The sequence below is a fragment of the Megachile rotundata genome, chromosome 7 (genome assembly GCF_050947335.1).
Source record: "Megachile rotundata isolate GNS110a chromosome 7, iyMegRotu1, whole genome shotgun sequence".
Taxonomy (NCBI): domain Eukaryota; kingdom Metazoa; phylum Arthropoda; class Insecta; order Hymenoptera; family Megachilidae; genus Megachile; species Megachile rotundata.
In genome coordinates, this window is record NC_134989.1 from 12,604,568 (window position 1) to 12,627,763 (window position 23,196).

General features: G+C 35.6%; 2 protein-coding genes across 2 annotated transcripts in view; one reads left to right on the forward strand and one right to left on the reverse strand.

Annotated features, from left to right (window-relative positions):
• Window positions 1-1,038: 1,038 nt before the first annotated feature.
• Window positions 1,039-11,371, reverse strand: LOC143264883 (uncharacterized). Its single transcript, XM_076534017.1, has 2 exons — window positions 10,765-11,371; window positions 1,039-1,229 (listed from the first exon to the last, which is right to left on the reverse strand). The coding sequence occupies exons 1-2, from the start codon at window positions 11,116-11,118 to the stop codon at window positions 1,209-1,211; spliced, it is 375 nt and encodes a 124-aa protein (XP_076390132.1). The 5' UTR covers window positions 11,119-11,371; the 3' UTR covers window positions 1,039-1,208.
• Window positions 11,372-15,255: 3,884 nt separating this feature from the next.
• The window catches only part of LOC100881054 (carcinine transporter), a 55,349-nt gene continuing 47,408 nt past the window's right edge, over window positions 15,256-23,196 (forward strand). The window contains exon 1 of the mRNA XM_012286715.2: window positions 15,256-15,404. The gene's annotated coding sequence lies outside the window, so the exon portion shown is untranslated. The remainder of the gene's footprint in view (window positions 15,405-23,196) is intronic.

Sequence of the window (23,196 nt, forward strand, 5' to 3'; positions counted from 1 at the left end):
TACCACGCGTCGAATTACCACGCGTCGAATTACCACGCGTGGAATTACCACGCATCGAATTACCACGCGTCGAATTACCACGCGTGGAATTACCACGCGTCGAATTACCACGCGTGGAATTACCACGCATCGAATTACCACGCGTGGAATTACCACGCGTCGAATTACCACGCGTGGAATTACTACGCGTCGAATTACCACGCATCGAATTACCACGCGTGGAATTACCACGCATCGAATTACCACGCGTGGAATTACCACGCGTGGAATTACCACGCGTCGAATTACCACGCGTGGAATTACCACGCATCGAATTACCACGCGTGGAATTACTACGTGTCGAATTACCACGCATCGAATTACCACGCGTGGAATTACCACGCATCGAATTACCACGCGTGGAATTACCACGCGTCGAATTACCACGCGTCGAATTACCACGCATCGAATTACCACGCGTCGAATTACCACGCATCGAATTACCACGCGTGGAATTACCACGCATCGAATTACCACGCGTGGAATTACCACGCGTCGAATTACCACGCGTCGAATTACCACGCATCGAATTACCACGCGTCGAATTACCACGCATCGAATTACCACGCGTGGAATTACCACGCGTCGAATTACCACGCGTGGAATTACCACGCGTCGAATTACCACGCGTCGAGTTACCACGCGTGGAATTGCCACGCGTCGAATTACCACGCGTCGAATTACCACGCGTGGAATTACCACGCATCGAATTACCACGCATCGAATTACCACGCGTGGAATTACCACGCGTGGAATTACCACGCATCGAATTACCACGCGTGGAATTACCACGCGTCGAATTACCACGCGTCGAATTATCACGCGTGGAATTACCACGCATCGAATTACCACGCATCGAATTACCACGCATCGAATTACCACGCGTGAAATTACCACGCGTCGAATTACCACGCGTGGAATTGCCACGCGTCGAATTACCACGCGTCGAATTACCACGCGTCGAATTACCACGCGTCGAATTATCATGCTCCGAATTACCTTGCGCCGCTAGACTCCAAACTGTCGCTCTCGCGTCTGCGCATGCGTAATCCTCGCGCCCTGATTGGTCCGTGCTTCTCCTCAATATTTCAAAAACGAAGCTTCAAATCCCATTTTTGTAAAGGGAAATCTTATTCAGTATCGCGTCAGCTACCCCCCATTTTAAAGACCTACACTAGTTGTGAGGCACCCTGCAAGAATATAGTTTGAAACCTAGAAATGTATTGGCATTTAGGAATATTGAAATCTAAAAGCATTGTAATCTAAGATGTAATCCGAAGATGTAATACAAAGATGTAGACAATGTTTGTTGTAATCTACGGATACTTGAATCTAAGGGTACTTGAATGTAGTGATGGTAACTAGAATTGTTATGTATCGGTAAAAGAGAAGTACAGAAGAAAAGCAATCTCATCTCCTGTTTCATTTACTTCGAATTAAAGAAAGCAAAAACTCCGAAAAATCCTGGACGATCTGGCACAGCTTCAATTTACGAAGGATGTGCAGGAACCGCAGCCCCACTCTTTCCCTGGATATCGAGCCAAAGTTATTAACCCACTCGTCCCAGAAACTGTAACCGACCGACACGTGCACTCGAGTTTTAGCTTCAGATTAAATGACGGACCTACGAAATATGGGGCCAAAGAAGCTGGTACGTTGATTAATAGCATTATTAATTACTTATTTCTGTACTTAATAACGTTAGTAATTACTACAACTTTATAGTTGTACGAGGTACAACTATTTCAACGTTGTACCTTGTTGTTTCAACCCTCTGACTTATGGTTTACCAGGTGCGTCAGGAGGAATTAGCTAATCACTGCTCCAATTTTAAAATAGAGAAACAAAGTTGAAATATTATGTGAACTTTATATTTAGTAATCCTTGACAATGCAAATCGAAATTGTATTAAACTCTGAAATGAAGTGTTTCAAAAATTCGAATAAGATTTCTCAACTTTTTGAAGCTTCAGTGCGTCACGTGATGACAGAGAAACAATGTCGCATGGAAAGAGGTTATGTTATCGCTTCTTAAAGCCATCACTAGATCAAGATCTCATCATGAAATTATCGCAAAATTCTCATGGTTCATCAATTGAATTCGATAAAAATAGCATACAAACATTCTATACAAAATGCATGGTAATTGTAGCAAACAAAGTTGCACATCGGACGACAAAATTCTCAAACAGAAAATTTAACCCGATAACACAAATCCAGTGACACACAGAACAACCTTTATTAGCCTCCCCAAAGTATGCGAAGCATCATAAATCAATTAAAATTATTAATCCTCCAAACTGTTTGCGAAGTTGGCGTTATGACATACAAGCACAGGAACGTGGTATTATAAAAGCGTAATTATGTACCGCGTTTCGCTTAATCGCAGGAAATCGTTGGTGAAATGCGTCCTCCAGCCACAATAGAGTTCCTTCGGTTAAATTGTAATATTCGTCTCTTTCACATCCTCCTTGTGACATTGTTCCATGAACGATTCAATAATTGAGACAGCGACTCGTGTAATGACAAGTAGCGTGCTTTTAGCGAATCAATCGTCCTGGATTATTCGGATTTGTACGATTATCCTGCAGCACGGTGTAATTCCGAGTTAATTAATACGATCGGGTACAAGTGCGCGTACGTGCAACATGTTCTTCCAAGCTGATAGAAAATAGGTTCTATTAATTACAGTAATAAATATAATAATAATTGAAATTTGATTACTGTTTAATTTTCAAGCTTGAAACTTTTTAGGTAGGCAAATTATGTATGCAACATTGTATATTTACAATTTTTGGAATTTGGAAATAAAAACATTTATAAATATACAAATTAAATTCTCAGACTCATCAACTTCCCAAACCACTAGATTCATAAATCTCTAAATTTACAAATCTTATCAAAGCTACAAATTATTATCAAAATTTTGCAATATTCAAAACTTTTAAATTTCCTACTGTTCTAATTATCAATAATCCAGATTTGAAAGTTCCTAAATTCCTAAATCCCCAAATAACAACACATTGACTGCCACAGTGAAACAATTGAAAATTGCATTCAGTAGTGTTTTTATTTTTAATAAATCTTACCAAATATTTTCACAATAACTTGTTATAATTATTTTACATAGATGCACATAGTTCATGCGAATATTATTCAAAATTTACATAAGCCTAAGTCACCATATGTCCAAACTTCTATGTCCCTAAATATTTTAGAGTCCCTAAAACTCCAAATTCCCAAATTCTCAAATTCTCAAATCTTCAAATCCCCAAATCCTCAAATTCCCAACTTCTCAAATTTCCATCTTGTCAAATTCTCAATTTCTCAAATTTCCATCTTGTCAAATTCCCAACTTCTCAAATTTCCATCTTGTCAAATTCTCAACTTCTCAAATTTCCATCTTGTCAAATTCTCAATTTCTCAAATTTCCATCTTCTCAAATTCCTAACTTCTCAAATTTTCATCTTCTCAAATTTCCATTTTCTCAAATTCTCAACTTCTCAAATTTCCATCTTCTCAAATTCTCAACTTCTCAAATTTCCATCTTCTCAAATTCTCAACTTCTCAAATTTCCATCTTCTCAAATTCCTAACTTCTTAAATTTCCATCTTCTCAAATTCCCAACTTCTCAAATTTCCATCTTCTCAAATTCCTAACTTCTCAAATTTCCATCTTCTCAAATTTCCATCTTCTCAAATTTCCATCTTCTCAAATTCCCAACTTCTCAAATTTCCATCTTCTCAAATTCTCAACTTCTCAAATTTCCATCTTCTCAAATTCTCAACTTCTCAAATTTCCATCTTCTCAAATTCTCAACTTCTCAAATTTCCATCTTCTCAAATTCCTAACTTCTCAAATTTCCATCTTCTCAAATTTCCATCTTCTCAAATTCCCAACTTCTCAAATTTCCATCTTCTCAAATTCCTAACTTCTCAAATTTCCATCTTCTCAAATTTCCATCTTCTCAAATTTCCATCTTCTCAAATTCCCAACTTCTCAAATTTCCATCTTCTCAAATTCCTAACTTCTCAAATTTCCAATTTCTCAAATTCCCAACTTCTCAAATTCCCAATTTCTCAAATCTCCAAATCCTCCAATCCCAAATCCCCAAATCCCCAAATCCCCAAATCCCCAAATCCTCAAATCCCTAAATCCCAAAGGTGTCAGTTCCCTAGATTTCCCAATTCCCAGATCCTTAAATACCAAAATCCCCAAATACCCAAATCCCCAAATACCTAAATCCCCAAATCTCAAAATCTCCAAACTCTCAAATCCCTAAACATCCCAATTCCCAAAGCCTTAAATCCCCAAATTCCCAAGTCCCTCATCCTCCAAATTTCCAAATCACACCCCCTAAAATTCTACATCCTCATCCCCACAAAAAACTCCCCAAATCCCAATAAAACAGTCAACCCTCAAAACCCCAAATCCCCAAATCTCCCCATACCAAAATTCCTCAAATTCCAAACACTCCTAAATATTCAAAATTTGCAATTCGTGCAGGAACCCGAACGTAAATATTCAAACAGCGCACAAGAAGTGATTTGCTACGTTTCTACATGTAAACGAGTTTAAAGAGAAAAAAAAAAGAGAATCGCAACGAATACTCTTTTCAACTGGCTTCCGCGCTCTAGCTATCTTTATTAAGCCGACGAAGATTTATTCCGGTCGCAGTTCGCATCCGCGGACCGTGAAAAGCCGGCCATGATTCTGCGGATCAATTATTCCGTCCACGAGCTCGGGCTAACGCTTCCATCACGGCGAATCAATTCGATTAATCGCGACGAAAGGATCGTTCGATTCTGGCGTTCTGACGACTGATCTTCTTCGTCCTCTCTTGAACCCTCGCGGCTGTTAAATCTGCTCGTGACGCGTCGCATTGTTTGCGCGAGATTAAGTTGCCGGCAGACGCGACAGTAACCAAATCATCGACCGGATCCGATTACTGCTAATGAAATTCGTATATAGGCGGAGTTTAATCGATTAACTGGAATCGGAATTGCAGGCGGTACGATCACTGATATCTGTGTATGAATGTTTCATGTAGTGGTGTGTTGCTGGGTTTCAATGTTTGTGGACGCTGATGTAGTTGGTTATGTATCAGTATTTTTGTGTTGGTGTCTACTCAGGTAGTGTGTTATTTAAGTCATGATAAGGTAGTTGTGTCATTAATGTTTTTAGATAGGTTACTGATACCACTTTATGCAAGTTTCATGTAGTACTATGATAGTGGGTTAAAGTAATGTTTGTGGATGCTGATGTAGTTAGCAATGTAGCAGTATTTCTGTGTTGGTGTCTACTCAGGTACTGTGTTATTTACGTCATGATACAGTGGTTGTGTCATTAATGTTTTTAGATAGGTCATTGATACTACTTTACGCAAGTTTCATGTAGTACTATGATACTGGGTTAAAGTAATGTTTGTGGATGCTGATGTAGTTAGTAATATATCAGTATTTCTATGTTGGTGTCTACTCAGGTAGTGTGTTATTTAAGTCATGATAAGGTAGTTGTGTTATTAATTTTCTAGTTATGAATGTTTTTGGATGGGTCACTAATATATTTGTATGCAAGTTTCATGTAGTGCTGTTACTAGGTTCTAATATTTGTGGATGCTGATGATGTTCACAAATTCATATGCACCGAAATTCGTATGTAGCAAATCCTACATTCCCAAATTCTACGTCCCCCAATTCTTACTTTGACAAATCCCTATATTTCCAAATTTCTACGTCTCCAAATCCACACATCCCCAAATTCACACATGTCCAAATCTCTATATGTTCCAACCCCACATGTCCAATTCTTCACATCTCCAAATCTCCATATCTCCAAATCCTTACATCCCCAAATTCCCACACGTCCAAATCTCCACATGTCCAAATCTCCACATGTCCAAATTCCCACACGTCCAAATCTCCACACGTCCAAATCTCCACATGTCCAAATTTCCACATGTCCAAATTCCCATACGTCCGAATCTCCACATCCCCAAATTCCCACATCCCCAAATTCCTATATCCCCAAATTCCCACGTCCCCAAATTCCCACGTTCCCAAATTCCCACGTCCTCAAATTCCCACATCCCCAAATTCCCACACGTCCAAATCTCCACATGTCCAAATTCCCACACGTCCAAATCTCCACATCCCCAAATTCCCACATCCCCAAATTCCCACATCCCCAAATTCCTATATCCCCAAATTCCCACGTCCCCAAATTCCCACATCCCCAAATTCCCACACGTCCAAATCTCCACATGTCCAAATCTCCACATGTCCAAATTCCCACACGTCCAAATCTCCACATGTCCAAATCTCCACATCCCCAAATTCCCACATTTCCAAATTCCCACATCCCCAAATTCCCACACGTCCAAATCTCCACATCCCGAAATTCCCACATCTCCAAATTCCCACATCCCCAAATTCCCACACGTCCAAATCTCCACATCCCCAAATTCCCACACGTCCAAATCTCCACATGTCCAAATTCCCACATCCCCAAATTCCCACATCCCCAAATTCCCACATCCCCAAATTCCCACATCCCCAAATTCCTGCATCCCCAAATTCCCACATCCCCAAATCTCCACATCCCCAAATCTCCACATCCCCACATCCCCACATCCCCACATCCCTACTAATACCGTAACCTAACAGTGTAATACATTATAGTTCACTAACATTCTAATATTATAATCCTTAATATTAAAACCTAGAAACCTTGTATCCCATACCCAGAAAAATATCCCTATCGACCTATTATTTCAGTTCAAAGATATTTTCAAAAAATCTAAACTAAACTAAAGTCCCAAACTTGATATAACTTCAAACCCCACAAATGAATAAAAAGTTACACCTCTAAATTTCAACTTTCCCAACTCCCCAACAAAATGTTTGAAATGAATGAAATTCAAATATCTCCCAAGAGTTAATTCAAGTGTTAGAGAGTTCGATGGACGCCAATTGCGTCCGCGAACATCCGGGGAAATAAATCTATGTCCGTGGTCTTCCAGCTTTATCCTCTCCCTTTTTTTTGTAGAGAAAGATTGCTTCGAGGACTAGTGGATAGTTCATCGAATCTCATTCTTCGTTGTCCTTTTAATCCCCGTCTTGGAACGAACGAAATCGTAAATCTTTCGAGTCTTCTTTTGTTAATGTTAATAATGGAACGGATCTCTTAGAATTTGTTGTCCATTCGCTGAGTATTGTGTTAATTTGATACGGAATTGAGGTTCCATTCAATGTTACCAAGGTTTGGAATAAAATTTTCGTTAATGTTTCCAGTGGTAAGTATTCAATGTTGGGAACAACGAAGGTGGGTTATTGTTTCGGTAGCAGGGGTCTTAGTGACCTTTTAATTGTGGAGTGAAGGGTAAGTTGAGTGAGGAATTATTAAATTCTAGTTGTGAGATGGAAAGTTTTGAGAATTTGGGAGATAGAGAGTGTGGAAAGTTGAGAAATAGGAAATTTTGAGAATTTTGGGAATTTGAGAGTTTGGAATTTTGAGAATTTAGAATTGTGAGAAATAGGAAATTTGAGAGCTTGGAATTTTGAGAGTTTGGAATTTTGAGAGCTTGGAAATTTGAGAATTTCGGGAATTTGAGATTTTGGTATTTTGGGAGCTTGGAAATTTGGGAATTTGAAAATTTGAGAGTTTGGAAATTTGAGAGTTTGGAAACTTGAGAGTTTGGAAACTTGAGAGTTTGGAAATTTTAGAATTTGGAAATTTGAGAGTTTGGAAACTTGAGAGTTTGGAAATTTGAGACTTTGCAAATTTGAGAGTTTGGAAATTTAAGAGTTTGGAAACCTGAGAGTTTGGAAATTTTAAAATTTGGAAATTTGAGAGTTTGGAAACTTGAGAGTTTGGAAATTTGAGAGTTTGGAAACTTGAGAGTTTGGAAGTTTGAGAATTTGGAAATTTGAGAGTTTGGAAACTTGAGAGTTTGGAAATTTGAGATTTTGGAAATTTGAGAGTTTGGAAACTTGAGAGTTTGGAAATTTTAGAATTTGGAAATTTGAGAGTTTGGAAACTTGAGAGTTTGGAAATTTGAGATTTTGGAAATTTGAGAGTTTGGAAATTTGAGATTTTGGTATTTTGAGAGTTTGGAAATTTGAGAGTTTGGAAATTTGGGAATTTGGAAATTTGAGAGTTTGGAAATTTGAGAGTTTGGAAACTTGAGAGTTTGGAAATTTAAGAATTTAGAAATTTGAGAGTTTGGAAACTTGAGAGTTTGGAAATTTGAGATTTTGGAAATTTGAGAGTTTGGAAATTTGAGATTTTGGTATTTTGAGAGTTTGGAAATTTGAGAGTTTGGAAATTTGGGAATTTGAAAATTTGAGAGTTTGGAAATTTGAGAGTTTGGAAACTTGAGAGTTTGGAAATTTAAGAATTTAGAAATTTGAGAGTTTGGAAACTTGAGAGTTTGGAAATTTGAGAGTTTGGAAATTTGAGAGCTTGGAAACTTGAGAGTTTGGAAATTTGCGAGTTTGGAAACTTGAGAGTTTGGAAATTTGAGAATTTGGAAATTTGAGAGTTTGGAAATTTGAGAGTTTAGAAACTTAAGAGCTTGGAAATTTGAGAGTTCGAAAATTTAAGAGCTTGGAAATTTGAGAGTTTGGAAATTTGAGAGCTTGGAAATTTGAGAGTTTAGAAATTCGAGAAATTGGAAATTTGAGAATTTGCAAGCTTGATTATTTCTAAACTATAACTATTCTGAAGTTTCAAAATTTCCTATTTTAAATCTTCGTTAATCTGAAAATTTATAATCTCCAAAATTCAAAAATAAAAACTAGTTAATCAAAACCCATAACCAATATCTCAAAACCCACAAATCACCCAAATCCCAATAACACCTACAAGTACCACATCAACAAAACACTGCTCCAGTGTTCGTATGAATATACAATTCCTAAACAACCTCTCAAAAATGATTACCTCTCGCATAAATTTAAATACGATCAAAACTACTCACAATTTGTTTAACACTCCACCTTATTTAAACAAAGCCACCTATGCAATCACGTACCGATTAACATTGCAGTAATTATCGTGACAAGAAAACGCGATTAATCGAAGTACATGATCATTTTTCAGAGAACACACAAGCACGTGACTGGAATATTCCTTTGACGAGAGAGCGTCGGTTATTATAGCTGGTAAATTTTCATTATCGGCCCGCGTGATCGATTTTACGAGGAGGAAATTCGAGAGAAATAGGTAGATTGAAGGGGAACGGAAGGAACGTCGGAAAAAAGTGGAAGAAAAATGGGAGAAGAAAAACGTGAAAAGCTAGCAAGGTACGTATAGACAAGTTTGAAGTGGTTGTATGAATAAAAAATATGTCGTCAACACCAGGCGACCTATTTCCCCGTCTCTCTTTCTCCTCGATGAATATTAAAACGGAAACATTTTGCGAAACATTTACGAGCGATTGTCAGCAAGGTATATTTACGCGAACGATTGTCGAACGTTCAACAACGTGGATGACGCTTTTAACTTTGTTAATCGTTGTATTTTCACTGTTGCTTGTTTGTTTTTACATTTGGGTGATTCAGGATGAAATATTTTCAAATTTGGACAATTTGGAAATGTTGGAACATTGAAGAACTTGAGACGAGTGAATAGTTAGAGAAATTACTGAAATTGAGAAAATTGGTGCAAACTTGGAATGATTGGAAAAGTTGAAGAATTGGTTGAACTTGTCAAATTTACAATTCTAGTAAAACTTAGGAATTTGGGAAAATTGAGAAAACCTATAAAACACAGTATATTCAGAGCTTGGAAAATTGAAAAATTTAGGCAAATTGGAAAATCTAGGAAAATTGAGAAATTTGGAAAAATGGGAAAATATGGAAAAATAGGAAAATGTAGGAAAATGGGAAAATCTAGAAAAATAGGAAAATTTAAGAAAATTGAAAAATCTAGAAAAATAGGAAAATTTAAGAAAATTTGAAAATCTGGAAAAACAGGAAAATTTAAGAAAATTGAAAAATCTAGAAAAATAGGAAAATTTAGGAAAATTGGAAAACCTAGAAAAATACGAAAACTTAGGAAAACTGGAAAATCTACAAAAATAGGAAACTTTAAGAAAATTGGAAAACTGGAAAATTTAGGAAAATTGGAAAACCTAGAAAAATACGAAAACTTAGGAAAACTGGAAAATCTACAAAAATAGGAAACTAAGAAAATTGGAAAACTGGAAAATCTACAAAAATTGGAAAATTTAAGAAAATTGGAAAACCTAGAAAAATACGAAAACTTAGGAAAACTGGAAAATCTACAAAAATAGGAAAATTTAAGAAAATGGGAAAATCTAGAACAATAGAGGAAAATTGGAAAATCTAGAAAAATAGAGGAAAATTGGAAAATCTAGAAAAATAGAGGAAAAGTGGAAAATCTAGAAAAATAGGAATATTTAAGAAAATTAATGAAACATAACATCTAAAAAAACTTATAAACCTTAAAAATATCTAAAATTGCAAAAATATAGAAAAACAGCAAAATTCAATAAACTTGCAAGGTTTATAAAATTCCTAAAATTTGAAGTCAGTAAATTATTTACTTCAAGAATTAACACTCACAAATCCACCTGCTTGAACGTCAAAGAACAGTGAAGAATCAAACAACAGTAAAAGAGTAAAAGAATTGGAAAATTAAAGGAAAGAAAGAAAAAGTGATGAAGATCGAAAAGGAAGAATGCAAGTCAATTCAAACTTACCGCCAGTGTCGTGAGGCGGAAATAGCAGTAGCCTAAAGGTAGTCGGACGAAGACTCGTGCAGAGCACGGCTCGCACTGAGAGAAGGCTGCCACGCGAAACGAATCCGGGCACCTCGTGTTCCTTCTCCGCCACTTACTCTCCACCGCTTCCCTCCGCTTTCCATCCTCGAACACGATGCGCAACCTCGGAATATTTATGCCACCCTGTCCCGCTTCCGTTCCACCCTCTGGAACTCGCTTTTCCGAACCGAAATCGTTTCGTCGCGGAGATGTTGGATCGTGTCGACTTTCTTTCTTGACTTCCTTACTAGATCGTTCAGAGGTAATTAGGTATATTTCGCGGTTAAATGACATGTCGATGTTTACTGTAATATGTGTACATGGTTTGTAATGGGCTGTTAGTAGGACTGTTCGATTTAGGAGAGGTGGAAATTTTGGGGAGAGTTTAGGAATTTTGGAATTTGGGAATTGGAGAATGTGGGAATTGGGGAATGTGGGAATTGATGAATGTTGGAATTGGGGAATGGGGGAATTGGGGAATGTGGGAATTGATGAATGTTGGAATTGGGGAATGGGGGAATTGGGGAATGTGGGAATTGGGGAATATGAGAATTGGGGAATATGGGAATTGGGGAATGAGAGAATTGGAGAATGTTGGAATTGAGGAATGTAGGAATTGGGGAATGTGGGAATTGGAGAATGTAGGAATTGGAGAATATAGGAATTAGGAAATGTGAGAATTGGAGAATGTGGGAATTGACGAATGTTGGAATTGGGAATGTGGGAACTGGGGAATGTGGAAATTGGGGAATGTGGGAATTGGAGAATATGAGAATTGGGGAATATGGGAATTAGGAAATGTGAGAATTGGAGAATGTGGGAATTGATGAATGTTGGAATTGGGGAATGTGGGAACTGAGGAATGTGGAAATTGGGGAATGTGGGAATTGGGGAATATGAGAATTGGGGAATATGGGAATTGGGGAATGAGAGAATTGGAGAATGTAGGAATTGGGAAATGTGGGAATTGATGAATGTAGGAATTGGGGAATGTAGGAATTGGGGAATGTGGGAATTGATGAATGTTGGAATTGGGGAATGTTGAAATTGGGGAATGTGGGAATTGGTGAATGTGGGAATTGGTGAATGTGGGAATTGTGGAGTGTGGGAATTGGGAAATGTGAGAATTGGAGAATGTGGGAATTGATGAATATTGGAATTGGGGAATGTGGGAATTGGGGAATGTGAGAATTGGGGAATGTGGGAATTGGGGGATTTTGAAAATTTGGGAATTTTGGAATTTTTGGGTTTAGACACTTTCAGGTTTGGGGCTTGGGAGGTTGGAGAGTTTGGACATTTAGAATTTAGGAATTTGAAGAATTTGGACAATTTAAAAATGATTTAAATTTAAAAATTTCGGAATTTCGAAGTTTAAAGTTCTGAAAATTGCAATCTAGGGATTTCTGAATCTAGCAATTGCAGAATTAAGGATTTTTTAATTTAGTAATCATAGATTTAGTGATTGTAACGGATTTGTGGATCTACAGATTTTTACCTAGAAATTTTGTGTCCAACGAATTTGTAGATCTAGGAATATTTCACGTAGACACTTCAGACCTAGAAATGTATAACTAATTTACAAATTTATTTTCAATTTAAAGTTCAGTACACACTCAACTCCGAAAGTTGAAACGTTAATGCGTACTGTAATAATAAATATAATTAACAATTTGAAAAATTAGTATGGTCAATATGAAGTTGATTGATGATAACGAGAACGATGGAACACGGTTATGTGGATAAACAAGGCACGCTTTAATACGACAAACAAATTGTATCGAAACGTCAAGGGAACAATTGTATGGATTCCTGGCAGCCGCAGTAGAGCGTGCCTGTCTATGGTCAGACACACGTAAGCAAACAGGTGGAGGGATCGAATTATCCGCAATATCCTCTGCACAGTAGCAAATCCTCTTTCCATTAATATACGTAATATAATTTCACACGTGCTGCGTTATACCTACGAGTTACATGTTCATGCATTGTTACACGTTTTATCGCTACGCGTTTTATCGTCGGGGTCTTTTCAATGAGAATAGGACACTTTAGGTAAACTCTTCAATTTTGGGATTTGTAGATTTCCACGTTGACATTTTACAAATTTTCTAATTTTTCAAACTCTCAAATTAAATTTCCAAATTCGTAACTTTTTAAATTCTCAAATTGCTAAATTCACAAATTTTCAAATTTCTAAACCCCCCATCTTTCAAATTGCCAAATTCCAAAAACTCCAAATTTCTGAACCCTCAAACTATCAAATTGCCAAATTCTCAAATCTCCAAATTTCTAAACCCCCAAATTCTCGAATCTTCAAATTTCTGAACCCCCAAACTCTCAAATTGCCAAATTCCCAAATCTCCAAATTTCTAAACCCCCAAACTGTCAAATTGCCAAATTCTCAAATCTCCCAAATTTCGAGATCCCCAATCTCTCACTTTTCCAAACTCTCAAGTCCCCAATCTCCCAGATCCCCAAACTCCCAAATTCCAATACTTCCAAATTTCCAAACTCTCAAGTCCCCAATCTCCCAAATCCCCAAACTCCCAATTTTCAAATTTCCCAAATTCCAATACTTCCAAATTTCCAAACTCTTAAGTCCCCAATCTCCCAAATCCCCAAACTCCCAATTTTCAAACTTCCCAAATTCCAATACTTCCAAATTTCCAAATTCTCAAGTTTCCATCCTTCCAAATTCCAAATTCTGAAATTTCCAAATTCTTCAGTTTCCAATCTTCCAAATTTCAAATTTTCAAATTTCCAAATCTTAAAATTTCGCTACGTCCCGTATTTAATCGACACCTCCCATAATTTCTCCTCCCAAGACCGCAAGTACGTTACCTACAATCGATAACTTGTCACACATATCCCCGTCGAAAGCGCACAAAACTTCTACTTTCGTTAGATTTAACTTCCGTTAAATTAAGAGAAATGGCAGAAAGGATAATTGTAGACAATTAATCGATCGTCGTACGATATTTCCCACGAACCTAACGCGTTTCCATGTAACGCTATATCCTCGGCATAAACGGCTACGTGAACAGGGGAAGGCGGCTGTACGTTAAATATTATGCCGTGCACGGGTTAGTTAATTGGTCAGAGCAAGCCAGTTAGTTTCATTACGTTACCTCCATCTTCGTGGGTTTCGCACAATGGAGGCCTCTTCTGGTATCGGGGCCACTAGGCCTCCATTCGTTCTAGAGTCCCTTCATTGCAACGAGACCATTTTCTCACGAAATTTTCATAGATACTATCAAATCAAAGTGACAGACAATATCAAATATATTTAGAATTCATCAAGTACCATAAAAGATAAAAGTGAGGTTATGATCGCGTCGCCATTAACGATTTCTGTACTTCCTCCATTTTCTTGTAATTATGTATGGTGTTTATGATGTTTATACGATGTTGGTTTGGTATTAATATTTTATGGATCTATTTAGGGGCATTTATGCACATGTATTTATGTATACATACATTATGTATGTGTATATCTTCTTTTATAACGACTATTTAAGTACATTTTTTTGAGGTATGAAATAATAATTATACAAGATAATAAAATAAAATAATTTTACAAGTTATGGACTCGTGTGTGTATTTGAAAAGCTTTACAATATTTTGTCAAGGAGTAACAGTAAATTTAAACTTGAATGTTTAGACATATTAGACATATTAAACACAATTGTGTGTAGACATACATATATGTATACATTTTTACATATGAGTATTTTCATATATGTACATGTGTATATTATTTTTAAATATCAACAGGCTAACTGATCTATGAGTACCTTTAAAATCTGTACAACACATATATGTTTATGATAAAAATATGTGCATATGCACACATGTGTACATATGTACATTTTATTTTTAAAATTCTGTCTGACAATTTGATGTTTGAATTTGTTTAATCTTGAGAATTTTAGAATAACAGTTTATGTACATATTTGTATCTGTGCATGTATGAAAGACATCTACAGTCACACATGCACATATGTACATACATATGTGTACACGTGTATTTTTAACAGAGAGTCTAAACTTTAACAGCATGTATATGTACATATATGTTGTATCATGATAAATGAACATTATAATTATTGTTTAACATCATTTGATGTCATGATATTAATGTTATGAATACTTTTTGATTTCTTCGTCGATCTTGAAACTCAAATGAAGATCACATCGCAATGACGAGTAAACGAGATGATAAAAATTGTTGTTAGAAAACTAATAAATGGCGAATACGGATGATTAAGGCGTAAATGGATTGGTCACGAAGAAGATGGCGAGTAGCAGAAAGCGTGAATGCTTGGCTCGAAGGATCGTGGAGGGCATCGTTAATGACCCACTATAAGTGGCAAAGAATTGCACGCTGGCACGCTCTCCTCGTACCCTGATCGAGTGCAGGGCCTCTAAAATACGAGTAACGCGTCCGCAAGTTTTGTTATCGTTGCACGAGCCTGGTGAGAGAGTTTAGTGCAAGGTTAGACGGCGATGAGTGAAGTGTGCATCTACGCGGCCATTGTTCCTCGGTAGCAATTAGGAAGGATTTTTGGAAGGATTCGTAGAATGTGAGTACAAGTTGTTCATATAATTTGTGGATAATTAATATATCACGTCGTTTTGCTATTAATTTCATTTCTGATTTCACTGATGTCACTGAGTTAGTTTTACATTCTTACATTCTTCATTTACATTTTTAAATCACTTTGTTATTCAATTATTTGTTCTTATATTCACTTTTTAAGGGTGAAGTTACTTGTTCTTAAAAGCACTTTCTATAAAAAAATTGTTTGATTTTATAATCACTTTCTGATAATAAAGTTACTTGTTCTTAATAGCAGTTTCTGTGAAAAAATTATTTTTAAAATCAATTTCTGACAATAAAGTTACTTGTTCTTAATATCACTTTCTATGAAAAAGTTATTTATTCTTAAAATCACTTTCTGACAATAAAGTTACTTGTTCTTAATATCAGTTTCTATGAAAAAATTACTTATTCTTAAAATCATTTTCTGACAATAAAGTTACTTGTTCTTAATATCACTTTCTATGAAAAAATTATTTATTTCCTACAATCACTTTCTGACAATAAAGTTACTTGTTCTTAATATCACTTTCTATGAAAAAATTATTTATTTCCTACAATCACTTTCTGACAATAAAGCTACTTGTTCCTAAAATCACTTTGTAACAAAAAAAAGTATTTGTTCTTAAAATCAGTTTCTACAAAAAATTATTTTAATCCTTGAAATCAATTTCTAACAAAAAATTATTTGTTCATAAAATCTGAAAATGCCTTTCTCCTATTTTTATTCAATAAAAAAATGAACATTTAGTGATCTGTTTCTCCATGATTTTTTATTTTGCTTGACACGAATAATGTTTGCAAAGTATTGTTGTTTAAGAATTGTGAATGATTATTGTTTTACAAATATTGTTTATTATGTAACATTTTATGAATTTTTATTTTGTGTTTTGCACTTCTGAAATTTATGAAGATAAATATTCATTGCTACTCTTCTATATTAATATGTCTGAAAGAAACAATGAAGAATAATGTTGTATGTGATTGAAAAATGTAAATGACACGATGTGAGATAGTAACGGAGTTTGTAGTTTGAAGTACATATATAGTCATATGGTTAGAATAGGAATGAGAAGATTACTTAAAAGTATATGTATGTGGCAGTGGAAACAAGTTTCCGAGATAAGCGCGGTTAAAATTATGCATACGTAAATAGAAAAAATGAAATAGTTCATTTTCATATTTGCATTATCGCCGTTAGCGCTAACGGGGCGTTTGCCCTGGGCACTGTATTTAATCTGTAGAAAAATTGCAAATTTTCAAGTTTTTAATTTTCCAAATGTACAATTTTTTATTTTGCAGTTTTACAGTTTTACAATTTTACAATTTTACAATTTTACAGTTTTATAGTTTTATAGTTTTATAGTTTTATAGTTTTATACTTTCATAGTTTTACAATTTTACAATTTTACAATTTTACAATTTTACAAGTTTACAAGTTTACAAGTTTACAAGTTTACAAGTTTACAAGTTTACAAGTTTACAAGTTTACAAGTTTACAAGTTTACAAGTTTACAAGTTTACAAGTTTACAAGTTTACAAGTTTACAAGTTTACAAGTTTACAAGTTTACAAGTTTACAAGTTTACAAGTTTACAAGTTTACAAGTTTACAAGTTTACAAGTTTACAAGTTTACAAGTTTACAAGTTTACAAGTTTACAAGTTTACAATTTTACAAGTTTACAATTTTACAAATTTATAATTTCACAAATTCATAAATTCACGCATTCACATATTCACATATTCACACATTCATATATTCATATATTCACATATTTACATATTCACATATTCACATATTCACATATTCACATATTCACATATTCACATATTCACACATTCACATATTCACTCATTCACACATTTACATATTCACACATTCACACTTTCATACATTCACATATTCACATATTCACATATTCACATATTCACATATTCACATATTCACATATTCACATATTCACATATTCACATATTCACACATTCACATATTCACACATTCACATATTCACATATTCACACATTCACACATTCACACATTCACACATTCACATATTCACACATTCACACATTCACACATTCACACATTCACACATTCGCACATTCACACATTCGCACATTCACAATTTCACACATTCACAAATGCAAAATTAATTAATTAAAAATTGAAGACCTATAAAATTGTCTGATTTTTAAATTAAAAAATTAAGAAACCTAAAAAATAATCAAATGGAAAAATTCATAAATTTCTACACTTCCAATTTCAAAAACATCAATAATTCTTAACAACTTCTTAAATAATTTTTAAATAACCTCCACTTCCAACCACAACATTTAATAATCTCCAATAATCTAATAAATCACTGATTAATTCTTCACACTTCATTAACGAAATCAATTACGAATTCCACGAAGTGAAGGCTTGTTCCCGATTTTCCTATACAATTTTCAATATACTTCCCCCGTTTAAATTTCTTGGATATCGGAAGTTTTAACAAGCTTATAGTCTATTTAAATTATGAAGGTGGCAGACGGTCGGACATTGTATCTGATTCGAATATTTCCGTACTAAATAAATTCTCGGGTTTTGCGACTGCAAGCGACGGAATTAAAATGAAGTGCTCGGGTGCTGGCACGTTTCACGGAAACAATTAACGCGTTTTTCGTTCCGTCGCGTTAAACTCTGATTAATCACGATGTAGGTCCGACAACGATTACTGCGTGCATAACTTGGAGAAAAATCCGAAACTCGCGAATTAGATGACGAACAATCTTGCGAGTCTTGTTCGATTAAGAAATCGAAGTCGAACGATTAAGAAATCATTTTTTGAATTTTTTTATTTGGATATTTTTCGAGTTTTTCATTTTGGAATTTTGGAATTTTTGGAATTTTTGGAATTTTTGGAATTTTTGGAATTTTTGGAATTTTTGGAATTTTTGGAATTTTTGGAATTTTTGGAATTTTTGGAAATTTTGGAATTTTTGGAATTTTTGGAATTTTTAGAATTTTTGGATTTCTGTGGTTTTGGATTTTTATTTTTGTGAATTTTTAGGTGGTTCCATGGTTAGGGGTTTCTGTAGTTCCAAGTGACTATAGTTATAAATTTGTATAGTCCCAAATTTCTGAATTTTTGAGTTTCTATAGTTTCAAATTTCCAAACTTCCAAGTTTCTATAGTACCGAATTTCTACAATATCGAATTTCTATATCTCCGAATTTCTATAACTCCAAATTCCTAAGACTCCAAATTCCTATGACTCCAAATTCGTAAGACTCCAAATTCCTGTAGCTCCGAATTTCTACACTTCTAAGTTTCTATAGTTCCAAGTTTCTATAGCACCGAATTTCTACAATTTCAAATTTCTATATCTCCGAATTCCTAAGACTCCAAATTCCTATGACTCCAAATCTCTTTAACTCCAAATTTCTACAATTGTAAATTTCTATAGCTCCAAATCTCCACTGTTTCAAATTTCTGAAATATACCAAATACCTAATTCCAAATTTCCAAATCTCTAAATTATCAAATTCCGAAACCTCCAAATTTCCAAACCAAAAATTCTCAAAATCTCAACAAAGATTACTTGCCTCACTTCAACCAGAAGTACAACCATCGATACCTTCAAACTCCACAATCATTCTCTACTGTAACTAATTCCAAATTTCCAAATCACTAAATTATCAAATTCCAAAATCTCCAAATTTCCAAATCAAAAATTCCCAAAATCTTAATAAAAACTTGTCTCACTTCAAACAAAAATCGTCGCTCTGAACCCCATAATCTTGTACACATCTTCCCAATTTACTCACATCTTCCCAATAACTCAAATTCGTCGTTGCATTTTCTCTCGATATATGGTCACCTCAGTAAACATGGAACCCGATGCCGCGTGTTACGAGGTCCCAGGTAAATCGATCGGTGCATTTTGAAAAGCAAGGAAGTCCGAAGGCAAAACGGAACAACAAAATAAATTGAGAAGATTAATAGCAATCACCACATAGGTCGGGTTACACCATTGTCTGACGAACGTCCCTCCTAAACTTCGAAGCTGGGTTGCATAACGTATCGCGTGGTCGGTCCGCAAACTCTGTCTGGACCGGGTTAAAATTTCATGGTTGTACCTGGAAGAAATGCGATCCTTGAACGACGACGTCTTTCACCCTTAGGAAACGATGAACTCGTGTAGTTTCGTTTGAGAATGTACTGTTGCTTTTTGGAGAGAGACAACTGGTTTCAAATAATACAACTGGATGTAGATGATATATGCTATGGAAGTTCATTTCATAGTAGGGTGTTTGTTGTTTATGGGATTTACTTTAGTCATTTTTATTTATTTTATTTCATTTTATTTTATTTTATTTCATTTTATTTATTTATTTCATTTTTTACTTTATGTTATTTTATTTATTTATTTAATTCTTTATTTTATTTCATTTTATATTTTATTTTATTTTATGTAATTTATTTATTTCATTCTTTACTTCATTTTATCTTATGTCATCTTGTTTATTTATTTTATTTTTTACTTCATTTTATTTCATCTTATTTCATCTGACTTCATTTATGCCTTTTATTTAACTTTATCTATTTATTTCATTTTATTAGCTAGTTTCAATTATATTTATTTATCGAATTCAGTTTAGAGCTCACAAGAGGGGTTGATCCTCAGGGTGCTGATAAAAAATTAAACAGTATGTTTGATACTTAATCAAGTTACATGCAAACTACTCATATCTATATACATTTTTTATGGAAATTCGCATTGTGCGAACTCGCATTATATGGGAATTTACTCAACAAGATTCTCGTCACGTTGTTTCGAGCCGAGACGATCATTATACAGCCGCGAACGTCATGGATCTCGAAGTTGACACGACAAACCACTTAGCTAGAATCTAAGAACGCTTTGACTTACTTTAAAAGCCATCGATCCAAGATCGATTGATTTACGGTTCAATATCTCTGGAAGCCCAAAAGTTACGTCACGGAGAATTACCATGGTAAAATGGTGTCAATTGAACGATATTACTAGATTTCCACCATTCGAAATCCATCGGTTTCTTAGCTATCTTGCATTGTGTCATCGTCCAGCTTCTGGAGTCAAATTGATAGAACACAAGCTCTATTTTCATATAATATGTCATCAAAAATGCTTTGGACGAATGGAGATTATTTACAAAATCAAAACCAGAAGGATAGAAATCTAGGGATATTGCAAATTGGAATTATTGGAGTACAAGGTCCTGTAAATACAAAGATGATATATAGCTGATATATAGGGAATTTACGGATTAATGGAATTTAACGATATTAAGAACTTTGGGATCTAGGAAATTTGAGGTTGATACAAATTTCCCTTTGCAAAAATGAGGTTTAAAGCTTCGTTTTTCGATTATTAAGGAAAAACACGGACCAATCAGAGCGAGGGAATTACGCATGCGCAGAAGCGAGAGCGACAACTTAGAGTCTAGCGGCGCATGGTAATTCGGCGCGTGGTAATTCAACGCGTAGTAATTCCACGCGTGGTAATCCCACGCGTGGTAATTCCACGCGTGGTAATTCAACGCGTGGTAATTCCACGCGTGGTAATTCAACGCGTGGTAATTCCACGCGTGGTAATTCCGCGCGTAGTATTTCAACGCGTGGTAATTCGACGCGTGGTAATTCAACGCGTGGTAATCCCACGCGTGGTAATTCGATGCGTAGTAATTCAACGCGTAGTAATTCCACGCGTGGTAATTCCGTGCGTAGTATTTCAACGCGTGGTAACGCGACGCGTGGTAATTCAATGCGTGGTAATCCCACGCGTGGTAATTCGACGCGTAGCAATTCCACGCGTGATAATTCGATGCGTGGTAATTCAACGCGTGGTAATCCCACGCGTGATAATCCAATGCGTGGTAATTCAACGCGTAATAATTCAACGCGTGGTAATTCAGACGTTCACTGACGTTCACCAATACAAAATTCTAAGTTTAAGGAATTTTGAGAATTTAAGAATTTTTCAGTTATGAAGTTCGTTCGCAAGTGTTACATCACAACAATACTCATAATTTTTCCACTCGAATTTCGCGTGTCGTTTCCAGAATTCGTCCACCAGCCTTCAAGGTTAGATTAGTCCAACTCCAACACGATTAGTCATATAATAGCAATTATTTTATTGCGTAACCGTTCCCTCGCCTCTGCGAATTGAATTCCCTGTTACTGAGAGGCACTGCTCTCGACACGCCCTCGTCTTTAACGTTAAACGCCTTGAATATTAATGACGGCGAGGTTCGATACATGCAGTTCAATTTCGATGACGAAATCGGTTCGATCGAGGGAGAAAAAGTATCGGGAATGCGAGGGAAACGTGACGTATCATTGCCACGATTTCTGTTTTAATAATAGAGTTATTATCACTTCGTGATGTCGTTCGAAGTTAGGAGCTCTGAAGGGCTTCTTACGTTCGATACTATTAAAAGGTTCTCTTTATTATTTTTTGAAAACTTTATATGTTATGATGTTCAATAATTTAGTTTTCTACATCTTGAAAACTTTGCTAGGTTTAAAAGAATTCAACGACATGAAATATTTAAAAACTTGATTTTAATGACTCTTTAAAAACTTTATAGGTTATGAAGACGTTCAATACTTGCCCTTTTTACATTTTGCAAATTTTGTAAGGTTAGAAAACCTCAAAAGCGCTGAGAGTCTGGAAGCCATTTTGAACGCTCCGCCGGTTTGGCAAGATTAATCTCAGAATGAAAACAGCGGTCGTAATTAATCTGTTATTCAGTGTCATCGTGAGAAGGGCTTAAGTCGCGTTACTTCTGAAAAACAGGACCGTGAAACGAATTTCCGCAGAGAACCGCAAAGCTGTTCGCGAGAGATACGTCGGGTTATGAAGATGGCCACTCGAAAGTTCCCATTAGCCTACTTCACCCAAGTGCATCGTCCCCATAACAACGATACTTGTGCCTCGTGAATGCTCACCAAAGCATTCAATGTACCTTCCAAATAATTATAGTTCCCTCGTAAAATACCAATTTCATGAGTTCTCTTGGTCACTTCTTATTTAATACGTACTTCATGTTTGTAATTTTGCTTCACTTTGTGGTACCTGTCACAAATATTGCAACCTTGCAATAATTAACTTAATCATTCTGATTATTTATAATTTTAGAAATATGGAAATTTTGGTATTTTTAGATATAAACTTAGACTTTCAAAGTTTGTCAAATTTTAGTTTTTAAAATTAGTCAAAAGTGCAAGCTTCAATTAAATATTTTTACCAAGAAGACTGAAGGGTACGTCGAGGATCGTTTTAAGCGATCTCAGGAGAGTCAGAACCCGGAAACGAAAGGTTGAAAAGGTCCGATGGTAAATCCAAGGAACAGTGTCGATATGTACAGGTTGTTTTATTGGCTGCGCACATAAAGGGAAGCTACTATAAGCTGAATGAACACTTTCCACCCACGAAACGGTTGTATGCTGAACAAACATCGGACCAATCTCGCCTATTCCTTTCTCTCTCGGCCTGGTTTCCTCCATCTTCGACCCTAAAACCGTCCTTTCATCCCTTCTAGTTACCATTTTTTCGACGGTACTCCCGCATGATCGAAAGCGGCGAAGAAGAAATTGGGGCGATGGTGATCGATTACGAAAGAGTTCCTCATACTACAAATTCGATCCAACAATTTTATTATATACAAGACAAACGGAGACAAATCCAATTTGCGAAAGTTTTACCGCGCCGAAGTTTTAATAGTCTTTGCAATATACAGGGTGTTCC